The 12,122-nt window shown below is 45.8% G+C and overlaps 3 protein-coding genes across 5 annotated transcripts; 1 reads left to right on the top strand and 2 right to left on the bottom strand.

The window, feature by feature from the left end:
• Window positions 1-236: 236 nt before the first annotated feature.
• On the top strand, window positions 237-3,573 carry LOC6587413 (DNA polymerase iota). 2 transcript variants are annotated; one of them, XM_002013632.2, is made up of 3 exons: window positions 237-266; window positions 836-1,804; window positions 1,870-3,573. In XM_002013632.2, exons 2-3 carry the CDS (start codon window positions 848-850, stop codon window positions 3,190-3,192), a joined length of 2,280 nt encoding a protein of 759 aa, XP_002013668.1. In that variant the 5' UTR covers window positions 237-266; window positions 836-847; the 3' UTR covers window positions 3,193-3,573. The 2 variants fall into 2 exon arrangements, with proteins under 2 accessions (XP_002013668.1, XP_026841793.1); XM_026985992.1 differs by lacking the exon at window positions 237-266 and adding an exon at window positions 450-466.
• On the bottom strand, window positions 3,245-6,353 carry LOC6587333 (transcriptional adapter 2B). The gene is made up of 4 exons (XM_026985869.1): window positions 6,240-6,353; window positions 5,105-5,980; window positions 4,707-4,786; window positions 3,245-4,630 (listed from the first exon to the last, which is right to left on the bottom strand). Exons 1-4 carry the CDS (start codon window positions 6,351-6,353, stop codon window positions 3,979-3,981), a joined length of 1,722 nt encoding a protein of 573 aa, XP_026841670.1. The 3' UTR covers window positions 3,245-3,978.
• Window positions 6,354-8,197: 1,844 nt separating this feature from the next.
• LOC6587528 (CUE domain-containing protein 2) lies at window positions 8,198-11,139 on the bottom strand. Of its 2 annotated transcripts, XR_003408412.1 has the most exons (5): window positions 10,583-11,139; window positions 10,278-10,521; window positions 10,048-10,214; window positions 9,416-9,993; window positions 8,214-8,264 (listed from the first exon to the last, which is right to left on the bottom strand). XR_003408412.1 is itself a non-coding variant. In XM_002013634.2 (4 exons), exons 1-4 carry the CDS (start codon window positions 10,894-10,896, stop codon window positions 9,807-9,809), a joined length of 912 nt encoding a protein of 303 aa, XP_002013670.1. In that variant the 5' UTR covers window positions 10,897-11,139; the 3' UTR covers window positions 8,198-9,806. The 2 variants fall into 2 exon arrangements, 1 of the variants encoding a protein (XP_002013670.1); XM_002013634.2 differs by having other exon boundaries at window positions 8,198-9,993.
• Between the last annotated feature and the right edge of the window lie 983 nt (window positions 11,140-12,122).

Consider the following 12,122-nt stretch of genomic DNA (forward strand, 5'->3'; position numbering starts at 1 on the left):
TTAAAAATGATCCCGGCTTTTGAGAATAGATTAGCAAGACGTGAGCTATATATTTAATTTGAAATTTTAATTTTATTGAAAAAAATTTCATGGGTAAAACGTCATAGAGATGGGAGATCAGCGACTACAAAACATCGATATGTCCCACCGCAACGATATCGATGTATCGATATACAATCTTATACGGTCACACTGGTTGCTTAATCAGTGTGACCGTTTCCTGTACTCGTTTTGTTGTTTGATGGCTGCAGTTTTTAGATTTAATGGTAAATTTATAATAGTTTAACTTGATAAATGCGTGCTACTTAGGTGTGTAGACGACTACACAGTCGGCCGATAATAAAATGTCAATTAAGTGTAGCATTAGTGCTGTTTCCCAGCGAGACACATCCCGTCCGCGTCCGGAGAAATTCTGGTGTTTTCTCGACTATTAACTAATGCGTCATCGTAGCAACAACAGAAAAATGTGCAATATTGTTGTTAAATTAAGTGTTTAACCGGCAGACGCTCACGAGATGTGTCTACGTCAGAAGTTTTTCGTGTTTCGGGTTGCTTGTTTGATTAGAAAGTCGGCTTTGCCTCTGCCGATGAAAGAGCGCGGGGGGCGAGGGGCGCACGCAACAGTGGAAGATTTCACGTCAAGGCGAACAGCACCGCCCCGCACCACACCCCTGGTCCCAGTCCATGGCAAGCAGCAGCTGTTGTACGAGAGACCGACTGCTGCTCTCTCTTGTGGCTTGCTTTGTTTTGATGCCAAGCATTTTCAATGAAAAATCCTCGACTTGCATCATTCACTATTTCACCATACACATATTTTTCCCTCCTTCCATTGCAGCCGCTTTGAATCATGGATTTCACCAGCGTGCTGGCCAAGAGCGAGGCGCATCAGCGCACCATTGTGCATCTCGACATGGACTATTTCTACGCCCAGGTGGAGGAGATACGGGACCCCACGTTGCGCACGAAAGCCTTGGGCATCCAGCAGAAAAATATATTGGTTACCTGCAATTATGTGGCGCGGGCTCGAGGGGTGAACAAGCTCATGCTCATCACAGAGGCTCAGCGCCTGTGCCCGGATCTGGTCTTGGTCAATGGCGAGGACCTGGCGCCATACCGTCTCATGTCGCAGAAGATCTTCGATTTGCTTCTGAACTACACACCCATGGTGGAAAAGCTCGGATTCGATGAGAACTTCATGGATGTGTCGGCCCTGGTGGACCTTCGGCAAGCACATGCAGCCGATGCGCAACAAAGGCCGCCAGTTGGACACACTTATCCGGACGATGGCACCCCGTTGACCACCTGCTCCTGTGGCTGTGCCCAGCGCCTGGCGATTGGCACCCGCATTGCTCAGGAAATACGCGAGGAGCTGAAGCTGCGGCTGGGAATAACCTGTTGCGCCGGAATCGCCTACAACAAGCTATTGGCCAAACTGGTGGGAAGCAGCCACAAGCCCAACCAGCAGACTGTCCTGGTCTCAACATATGCGGAGCAGTTCATGCGGGAGCTGCACGATATAAAGCGCGTGACGGGTATCGGCCAGAAAACGCAATGCCTCCTCTTGGAGGCCGGTATGTCTACGGTGGAGCAGCTGCAACAATGTGACATGGTCGTTATGCGAAAGAAGTTCGGCTTCGAGACAGCCACCAAGCTGAGGGATTTGGCATTTGGTCGCGACTCGAGCACGGTCCGGCCCACCGGCAAGCCGAAGACCATTGGCATGGAGGACGCCTGCAAGCCCATATCAGTGTGCACAGATGTGGAGGAGCGGTTTCGCATGCTGCTCATCAGGCTCATCGAGCAGGTACGTTGACAAAATATACATTTAAGAGAAACATGTACTGATTGTTTCTATTGCCATTTGCAAAGGTTGCCGAAGATGGACGTATCCCCGTTGCCATCAAAGTTGTGCTGAGGAAATTTGACTCGCAGAAGAAAAGCAGTCACCGCGAGACCAAGCAGGCAAGCATCTTGCCCTCCCTATTTAAGACCTCTATGTGTGCGGGCGAGATGGGTGTCAGTAAAGTGCAGTTGGCGGATGGGGCCCAGGATAAGCTCCTCAAGATCGTAATGCGGCTGTTCGAACGCATCGTGGACCTAAGCAAGCCGTTCAATATCACCTTAATTGGATTGGCATTCTCCAAGTTCCAAGAGCGCAAGGTTGGCTCCTCATCCATAGCCAATTTTCTCATCAAGAAGGCAGATCTGGAGGTTCAGTCAATAACTTCATTGACCAACACGAGTCTCACAAGTCCAACGGCAGAGAGTCCGACCTCCGATGAGTCGGCATTCCGCTCCTCGCCGACCACCTTCAAGCCGAGTGATCAATTCTATAGGCGACGTGCCACCACAGCCTCGCCAATCCCCATGCTGCTGGACAACGGCTCCGAGTCGGCGGCCACCAATTCGGACGTTAGTGATTTCTCCGAAACCGAAATAGAGCCATCGCCAAAGAAGAGCCGCATCGGTCGCATGCTGGTCTCGAAGCGCAGTCGTTTGGCGGTGGATGTGATGGACACCGCTGCCGATGTGGCGTCGCCCAGCAAACTCCGTGTCTGTGATCTACGTCTCAACTCTCGCGACAGCGAAAAGGATTATCCTATGAGTCCCATTGCCAGCGCCACCACCCCATCCACGTCGGCAGACGGGTGTTCTGTAGGTGCTCCGCGATTCCGGACAATCCAGCCGCCCAACACGCTACTAAATCGGATCGATGGCAGTCTTCGCTTCATGCCTACGCGCACTGCCCGTCGGATTAGCTCGAACGCTAGCTCGACAGCCTCGTCTCCACTGCCCTCGCCCATGGATGATTCCATGAGCGCTCCCTGCACGCCGACCACAGCACCCGATGCGTTTCCAGCGCCCAACAATAATAGCTGCACAGCAAGCGAGACCAGCTCCACAGCCAGCGTCCACGCCAATGATGTTCTAACGGAGATCGCCTGCCCAGCTGGAGTCGATGCTGAAGTTTTCAAGGAACTTCCAGTGGAACTGCAAAACGAGCTGATTGCGTCCTGGCGCAGTTCTCTGGTGGCAGCGGTGGAGCACACAGCGGCGGCTAGCACAACAGCGAATAGTGCGGCCACAGCCAGAGCGGGTGGAGGTGGCGGCGCACCTGCTACGGCCAGCGCTGGTGCCGGGAGTCGACCCGAGAAGAACACGCTGTATCGCTATTTTTTGAGGAATAAGTAATGCAGTGCATCGGCATCACATCGTTTCTAGTTTAAGAAAACCGTTCTAAATATCAGTTTAAATATATTTTATTTTTGTAGGTATACGGTTACATATTGTTATTTGATGGGGTGCTAAATTGGACGAGCTTATGCTAGGATATATCATCATCCTCATTCAGTAAGATACAAATATGAATACTCAGCGTAACAAACATGTTGCTCGAGACTTACACTAACGATTTGGCGGACTCTAAATTAAAAAAAACATAAGCACGGACAGAACATCCGTAAAAAAACATGTATCCTAGTATGGGCAGTCCGTTGGCAGCTGAGAGCTTTGCGATTATACATAGAAATTCATTGTTGCACATTTGCAATACATTTATTTCATCATTTTCAATTTCATTATCTTTATACAATGTTTAATTGGTTGGGGGTGTGGCCTACTTACGCATAGATAATACAAAAGATCTGAACCTTGATCGGGCGCTTACACTAGAGACGACACCATCTCTCACACGAAGTAACAAACTTTTAGCTAATTGAATGGGGGGTGGGGCGGGGGACACAAAAGTGTCCTGAAGTGTCTGAGCCTGACTTGATACAAGTGAGATATATTTTGTTGTTTTTTTTTTATGATGGCAACACAAGTTGGAACAGTCGAAAATTGTTGTCTTTTTTATTATTACTAAACGTCGCTTTCAAAATAAAAGTGAAGTCCCTAAGTCAGCAAATGTGTGAAGCGTTTTACTTACCATTCGATTCTAGGGCGGGGGCGGTGGTGGTGGCGGTTCAAAAGGGGCATTCAATGGCTCAGCCAGCCGCATTTGATAAAGAACTTGCGCAGCGAAATTTCCATGGGGCTGCCCAACGATGGCGCTCCACTCAGACAGACGGTTTTCAGGGAGAGGTAGGTGGTAGGTGTTATATTCAGTTTCTTGCACAAATCCTTCTCGTTGTGGGTCAGCAGATTGCTGCCCAGCGGCTGGGGCAGGTGTTTAAGCTCTTCCAGTTGTGAACGTAACTTAAAGCTCATGCTGGGCACCGCCTGCTCCTCGGAAGTGTTATGGCTTCCGCTGCTGCCGACGACCTCGTTTGGATGCAGTAGCTGGTTGTTTTTGGACAGTGGTGGATGCTGCTGCTGCTGCTGAAGTTGTGGGCTTCCCTTCGCTGATGTCGTTGGCAGATTCGCCTGCGCTGCCATCGTCGTAGCCGTGGAAATCGCTCCCGTCGTCGCTGTTATGCCCGATTCCAATGATGTCCCCGTCACCGTCCCCATCCCCATCCCCGCCCCTGTTGTTGTTGTCGGCAGCGTCGTAGCTGCCGACGATACCCGACAGTTATCCAAGTAGTTTCTGCTGTGCGATAATCCGTCGGAGCAGGTCGGGTCGACGGTGTGGTGCGTGTTTCTTGGTGCGATTGAACTTGAGCTTGCCTCGGCGCCGCTTGACATTTCGCTAATAAGGAGGGGAGGAGCATGCACATCGTTATAGAAATTGAAACTCCAATTTTCAATCTTAGCCAAATACTTACGCCTTTCTGAGATTCGGTTGTGGGGAGAGCAAGGAAGAGCTTGGCGGCCGAAGATTTCCATTGGAGGGCTGCGTGAGGTCCTGTGGTTAAACATTGTCTTATACAACCATTCAAACGCTCGCTGTTTGGTGCGTTGATAATACAGAGGAGCTGAATATCGTGAGAACAAGACGGGAAAGCGATTGTAAGTTTGGTACAAGAATGAACAAAGCAGCACACACGATATTCAACTCGTCATGCATTTTCATTGGACGAGCGCACACAACCAGGGAATTAAATTGTAACAATAGCAGCCTGCATTCAATATCTACTAAGACTATATACATAAATGTGGCTGCAACTGATTGCAATTGCATTCCCTGCCGAGTTGTATGCCCGTTTAGCGGGCTCGCACTTACAGTCTTGCCATGACCATAGGGTCCTGTGGATCGGTGCGATGCCATTGCCGCGTGCTGCTCGAAGTGCACACATTCTTCGATTTTTGTGAGACCGTTGTAGCGATAGCGATACAGCTCCGACTGCCGGATCCGCAGCTCCTTCTCGCGCTCCAGGGAGGCCAGCAGGCGCTCGTACTCGTTGCAAGTGTAGAACTGGGCGTAGACGCGAAACCGATCCCGAAACTCCTTCTGCTCCTTGGTGAGGCCTTGGTGCAAGGCATAGTTGCGGTTGCGGAAGAAATTTGAGACCAGCTGGTAGTCGCGCACCATTCGCTTGCGGCGGGCCCGTTCGCGGAGGCGTCGCGTGTAAATGTCTACGTGAGCCAGCTTCAGCATAACGTCCACCTCCGTGTCCTCTGAACTGAGCGTAATGTTCGAGATCAGCTGCTCGGCGGTGGGATCGTACTCGCGCTCAAAGCTGTCCCTGTTGGGCATGTAGCCCAGCTGCGCCGCCTCGTCGGCGTTGATCTCCAGAGGTGGCAGATTGGCCATGGCACTGGCACCCAGCGAACCACCATCATCATCACCTGTGTGGTCGATGAGACGCGGTCGTTGCGACTGGGCCGGCGTCCAGGTAGCACGGCCAATTGTGCCATTGACGAATTTATTTACATACTCCTCTTTGGCGTCTTCCGCCGACTTGGTCTCAATGTGTTTGCTGATGTCCTCCCAGTTGCCGAAGCCGTACTGCTCGATGGCGTCCAGCAGACGAATCTCCTCGCGGGCTGTCCATGCTCCCTTGCCACGGAACACACTCAGTATGGAGGTGCCCGTGTCCATGAACTGGTAGGCATGATTGTTCTGATGGGCTCCGATCTCTGCCCCGGACGCGAAGCACTACAACAAAATTTAAACGTAAATACCTGCTGCGCACTCAGTAAACAGCTGTTCCCAAACAACATTGTGAAATCGCCGGCTATATACATATAAACATATATATTATATGCATATGTATGAATGAATGTACAGTGAACTTTAGCATGAGTCAGTGCTAACAGTTCCAGAGCGTTGCTAACAGGGGCATCTCTATAGTACGTGTGCTGAACTGTACACTGTATGCATGCATGTATGTACATATGTGTGCTATGTTACTTACTTGCAGGCATAAATCGAAGTTTTCACACTCTGCACAATGCACACGAATGCCCTGGATGTCGTCCTGGCAGTTGGTGCAGTTATATTTAGTAAACAGGTCCGCAATCGTGGTCATTATGGCCTTAAAGTGGACTTTTCCACATAAATTTTTGTGCGAAAAAACTAGACAGCCGCCATCTTGACAGTGTTAAATTTGATTTACATGGCAGCTACACGTACACGGTAACTACACGCTTACTACATGATGGGATGAAAAAGAGGGTATGGACAACAGGTTAAACGGCCAAGAAAACGCATCGGGTGCAAGGCAAAAGGCACCAAAAAGTGCGAGGTGAGGCTCGTATGGCTGTTGTCCATACCCATTTATATTTGCCATTCAAAATTGCGACTCATTTGTTCGTTGCGGAATAGAGCAGCAGTGTGACCGTCTGACACTCAGAAATATACCGACTCATATTCAAAATACACCAAATTAAAACGGTTTCATCCTATCTATGAGATAAAGATCATGTTCATGGCACATTTTTTGATTCTTGTGTCCCGCTTTCTTCTCCGATTAGATCTAGAAACCCCCCTTGTGCAATTGTCGAGCTCTTTGCCAAATCTTCGACTAGTTACGCCAGTGTTTTCACCGGGTCCGGACGGGTTCCAGGCAGTGTACTGGTACTGCTCCGTGTTAAGCCCGGCTTAAACTATTCACCTATCCATTGATTCTTCATGCTTCCCCCCGTTATGGAAGAAACCCTTTAGAATTCCTCTTCATAAGAAAGGTAATAAGTCTGATGCAAAGAACTATGGAGGTATACATATATATATATCTAAGCTATTCGCTATTCCTAAAATGTTTAGGAAGACTTTAACTCCGCACCTGCATCTCCCCAAATCACTTATATCTCCAACTCAGCTTGGATTTATAAGGCGGAGATTAACAAACACCAATTTATTGGAGTTAACCTCCTTCATTATCAAGGGCTTTTAAGGTAATCTATAGACGGATGTTATTTGAGTAAAGCATTCGACTCCCTGCTGAGATGGTGATAGATGCAGTCATTACCAATCAACGTCCAGAAAATTAATAACTTGAGTTCAACCACGGAAAATAGTACTAATAATAATAATAATAATTACTCTTGTAAATCTATCCTAAACCTAAACATATCCTTTATCTTTGCATAAAAAAACGACCACGATATCTTTTTCCTAAACTGCGCTAAAATTCTTCATAATTCATAATTTTTTGTTGAGAGTATTTTTGGCCGACAATGGTCTTATCGTTCTCTGTCCATTATCACCCTCGGTTTTGATTCGGTTTAATATTACTAGGTAGGTAGGGCCGTCAGCTCTGAAGACATATATTTATCCCACTGATGATTCAATTTCCTACAAGATTGGCTAATTTTAATCTCCTTCCTTCCTTTAATTTGATTGTTTCCAAAATAAGGATTGAACATAAATAGTACAAACATAAAACGTAAGTGAGTATGGAATGTAACGTTATTTCTTACATGTTCCTGGTATTTGAAGACTTGTTTCTTGTCAACTGGTTTATGGACATTCGTTAATTTAATAGTAAAATACTGTTTTCCAATAAACCATTTTCTGCATTCATTGTAGCCTGGGAGGACAAACACTTCAATTCTATAATACCCATAGTTGCAAGATTTGTGGACAACATTTTGGAACTCTCTAGATGCTTCGAAAGGGGAACTTTTATTTGAATTAAAAAACGTTTCGTTTACAGCATCGAGTATGTATGCTTTAAATATTGATAGTTGTTTATTTATTAATTTCAAAAGTTTAATTCGAGTGTTTTGCATTTTCTTTAAGTTGATTTTTTACGCTAATATCACAAAAATAATATATAAAACTAAAAATATATATGAGAAATCGTTAATATCATATTAAACCGAAACCAGTGATATAATAAATACATTTGCGATGTATGTATATAAATATAGATATAAATATTTAAAAAACCGATGGTGTAGGACTTATAGATCAAATAAGGTTCAAAACGCGAAAGGTGCTGAAAATGCAAATTGTTGTATAAACATAAAACGGTGGTCAAGGATCATAGAACTTAGACTAAAATTAAGAACATAATTAATCCTTTTGTGTCAAACAAAACATTGAAAACTGACAAAATCTTTTGAACAATATCTTGATGCTTACATCTAACATGAAATGAATTTGGCGTGGGATTAGTACAAGCCTGGACACGATTACCGAGATATTGTACTGAGGGTTACAATGTTCGGGGAAAGGGTTTGGGAGAGGCTAAAGGCTACGCTATATAAATAGTTGATTAATCGATTATTTTATAATTATGTATTGTATGCTTGAATATGCTTCGGTTATGGTTAAATATTGCTGTCTTGTTCCGAGCAGTAGCCGATTTCTTATATGGGAGGAGAGAGGACTGGACTAGTTTGCGGCTTTGGTGGCTTTGGTATGTTGCTAATGTTGCTAGTTTGCTTAGACCAAGGGAAAAACAAAACAAGTTACACAATAAAAAACAATAAACAAATCTTAAAAAGATATGGCAAGGTTTTTGTGCAGCTGCGTTTTTGAAACACGCACACGGCCAACAAAACTCAATTCTTCAAGTTGAGTACCTAAAAATCTCTAAATAAGTCTATTTGAGCTCCAAATTCGGGTTGGGTGTCGCACCTGCTACATAGTGTGTGTGTGTGTGTGTGTGTGTGTTGGGTAGGACAATACTGTTTAAGAACATTCAGGGTTCGAGATTCGCTAACGGGCGGTAGACTGCACCTCACAATTTTCACAGATAAGTTTTCAATTCGAATTTGCTTGCATAAGGAACTAAGGAGCACAACCCTTCACATCGCAGGCGCGACACTAGTCGTCATAAGCGATCGCGTACGCGATCACAGCAACCGGCAACTGGCCTTCTTTCTGGGCCGCCTGCTCGTCAGCTCTCGCTGGCCAGTAATGAAACTCATAAGCAAGCGACCACGGCCGGGCTCTGAAAATATACATAGGGGTGTCCTAAAGCATAACTATTAACTAATTTGGTATGTAAAGTCTTTCTGTCTTTGTCTACAACTTGATGAAGAGGATAGATGTTATTCTGTGGCGGCCACTGGCCAAAGCCAACTAGCAACAATAACATTAAAATACCAGCCGATAACTCAAACTCAGTGCTCACGTACTCACATGGATGTGGGAACCGGGACAGGGACCGGGACTCGGTGGCTTTACGTTTGCTCGGTTGTTCGTCTTTATCATATTCTCGATCCTTCTCGTGTTGCGCTGCTAGGGGTAAGGAAGCGTCTAAACGTTGGCTAAGTTGGGCAAGTGATGCTGGGGTAGAAGCCTCGACTAATCGGCCGAGCTTGGCATTGGCATTAGCATGTGTAAAGGAATGGGCATTTATTCGAGTCATTCCAATATGCAGCTGTGTGCATAAACTGTGCTCGGAATCGGAATCGGAATCGGTGTCGCTGTTTTGTTTAAAGATCAGTGTCGTGGGTGCGGATAAATTACTTGGATGTGGATTATTTTGCTTCTTGATAAAATACTTGAAGAGAGTTTTGTTCATCTTTAGTTACGGTTGAATCTGCTTCTTGGGTTTTTTTAACTCAGCATCTTCGTCACGCTTGATCTCGGTGTAGCGTTCGCCCTTCAACGAGACAATCTTGTTGTCCCGATAGCGAACCAACTTGCGCGGCTCCATCTTGGGCACCACCGGCTTGTACTCGCGCTGAGTGGCGTTCTTGTCCACATACGAGTACCTGAACGAGCACACGTATAAATTGGCTCAGAATTACCCACCGATTAGTACTCACCTGGCGATGATGCGATTCTTCAGCTCATTATCATCGACGACAACGTTCTTCTTGATGATCATACTGTGCGACTTATCGGTCAGGCTCTGATTGGTCTCCTGGCGATGCAATAGAATCTGAGTGGCACTGTCTATATCGCCCTTGGAAATGGCAATGCAATGCTTGATCTAAATACAAATGCGGGTTGTTATGACCTCACTTCGTCTCAGTATTAACAACCCAAAACTGACCTCAACATAGGCTGCGTCGGGAAACATCTCCTGCAGAGCCTCGGCCTCATCAAAAAAGTAGTCGCAATTGGAGCTGGAGCTATCAGTGGACCCTCCATCGCTGGTCTCGGACAAGTGCTGAGAACGCTTGCCGTGGCTGCCGCCGCTGCTGCTGTTGTTCGACGAGAGCTCGTCCTTCTCCGAAATGGATGAGTTTCGAGCCCGCAGCCTGGACTCCGGTATAATATTCGATAGGCTCAATAAGCTGCAGAATAGTCACATAATACAATCCACACAGGCTAACAGTCGGAGGGGGGAGAACTCACTTGAGCGACAAGTCGACCGCGTCAGGGTTGCCTTGGTTTTTCTCCATCTCTGTCAACTCGTTGGCCAGCTTATAGATCCAATCGCATATGACGCCTTGGTCAATGGTCGGGAACTCCTCGAAATAGGCACCCATCATCTCCACAAAGCCCTCCACATCGAAGCAGGGATCCTGCGAGGCCTCCTCCAATATGGAGATTATATAGGAGAGCACGATCTCATCCACAACTCGGAAATCGGCACCAGGTATATGGCCACTGATGAACTCCACCAGGCTGTGCTTCACCATCTCGTGCTGCTTCTCCAGATTGGTCATGGTTTTGCGTTTCTAGAAAAATCTGTGTATCGGCGAATTTGTTCGTTTCGGTTGTCGGTGGGGGTGTTCGCAGGAACGAAAGGCTTCCCCCTCACTTTTCCTTGGTATATGTCAATAATGCTTGCACGAAACTTCCAAACACAATACAACTAGAGTCCCTCAATCTTTACAGACTGTCGACTTGGGCTCGGAACACGAAATTTCACCACAGCTCTGAACAAAAATTCGATTTAAATAAATGGTTTCGATTTTGCTGCGCCTTCTTTCTTCTTCTTTCCAATCAATAATACCTAGAAATCAGTGTGACCCTAGGGTGTGCGGATTAGTGGCAGTGTGGCTGATCCTCAGGAATATACCGAAATATACCATCTCATTTTTAAAATATACCGTAAGTATACTGACGAGTTATTCAAATTCCTTCATACATATTCCTCGTTTTTGATATTCCGCCGAATATTACTTGCTAGATAGAACGCTCAACCCTGCTCACATCATTTTATACGATTAATGAACAAATTTTCTACTTGACTGGCTTGTTTTAAATATTCTTTTTTTATTAGATTGTGCCTAGAAAAAAGGTTTTAGCGAAAGGGTCAAGCAAATAAGCCGTAAGTCACTACTCGTTCATATTGCTCAATTTGTATATTCCGTTGAATAATGCTGGCTAACTAAGACTCTCAGCTCTGCCCACATAATTTTATGCCATTGATGAATAAATTTTGTTCAGTGTTAACCACTTTTAAGTACTCCTTTTCGTTTTATTTTTACAAAAACTAACTTTACAAAAACGAAAAATTTCAACAAAGAACCAGTCGCAATGTTGTCACTTCAATGTTTCTGGTACTTGCAGACTTGTTGCTTATCAATCGGAGTACGGCAGTAGTATACCCTATTTTGACGCATTTGATTAGTTTCCTGTATAGCCTGATCCCGATGCTCACTCTTGGTCTCCACAAGAGACCAAAATATCGTTTTGATAGCTTTAAAAGAGAGACTGACTAGGTTCTGAATATATTGGAGCCTGAGATGACAAACATTTTCTCAATTCTATAATATCCTTTTCCTTAGGGTATGCAGAATGTCGCCCATGTCGCAGGACATTCTGCTCGTTTTCCCGGCACAAAAGTCTGGCCCATACAAATTGATTGCTGCAGCATCAAGTTTTAAAATGCATTTTTATCGTTTTGAAGAATATGTTTGACGGTTTTTATTGGCCGAAAGCAAAA

The sequence above is a fragment of the Drosophila persimilis genome, unplaced genomic scaffold, assembly GCF_003286085.1.
Source record: "Drosophila persimilis strain 14011-0111.01,24,50 unplaced genomic scaffold, DperRS2 tig00000000-arrow-pilon, whole genome shotgun sequence".
NCBI classification, from domain to species: Eukaryota; Metazoa; Arthropoda; class Insecta; order Diptera; family Drosophilidae; genus Drosophila; species Drosophila persimilis.

Excerpts from the sequence above, each read along its gene's own strand:
- LOC6587333 (XM_026985869.1), bottom strand. The coding sequence starts at position 6,353 with ATGACCACGATTGCGGACCTGTTTACTAAATATAACTGCACCAACTGC. Across the intron at positions 4,787-5,104 it reads CCTATGGTCATGGCAAGACT|GACCTCACGCAGCCCTCCAA; the intron begins GTAAGTGCGAGC and ends GTTTAACCACAG. Across the intron at positions 4,631-4,706 it reads CAACCGAATCTCAGAAAGGC|CGAAATGTCAAGCGGCGCCG; the intron begins GTAAGTATTTGG and ends CCTCCTTATTAG.
- LOC6587413 (XM_002013632.2), top strand. The coding sequence starts at position 848 with ATGGATTTCACCAGCGTGCTGGCCAAGAGCGAGGCGCATCAGCGCACC. Across the intron at positions 1,805-1,869 it reads TCATCAGGCTCATCGAGCAG|GTTGCCGAAGATGGACGTAT; the intron begins GTACGTTGACAA and ends CCATTTGCAAAG.
- LOC6587528 (XM_002013634.2), bottom strand. The coding sequence starts at position 10,896 with ATGACCAATCTGGAGAAGCAGCACGAGATGGTGAAGCACAGCCTGGTG. Across the intron at positions 10,522-10,582 it reads GCGGTCGACTTGTCGCTCAA|CTTATTGAGCCTATCGAATA; the intron begins GTGAGTTCTCCC and ends ACTATTCTGCAG. Across the intron at positions 9,994-10,047 it reads AAGAATCGCATCATCGCCAG|GTACTCGTATGTGGACAAGA; the intron begins GTGAGTACTAAT and ends GTGCTCGTTCAG.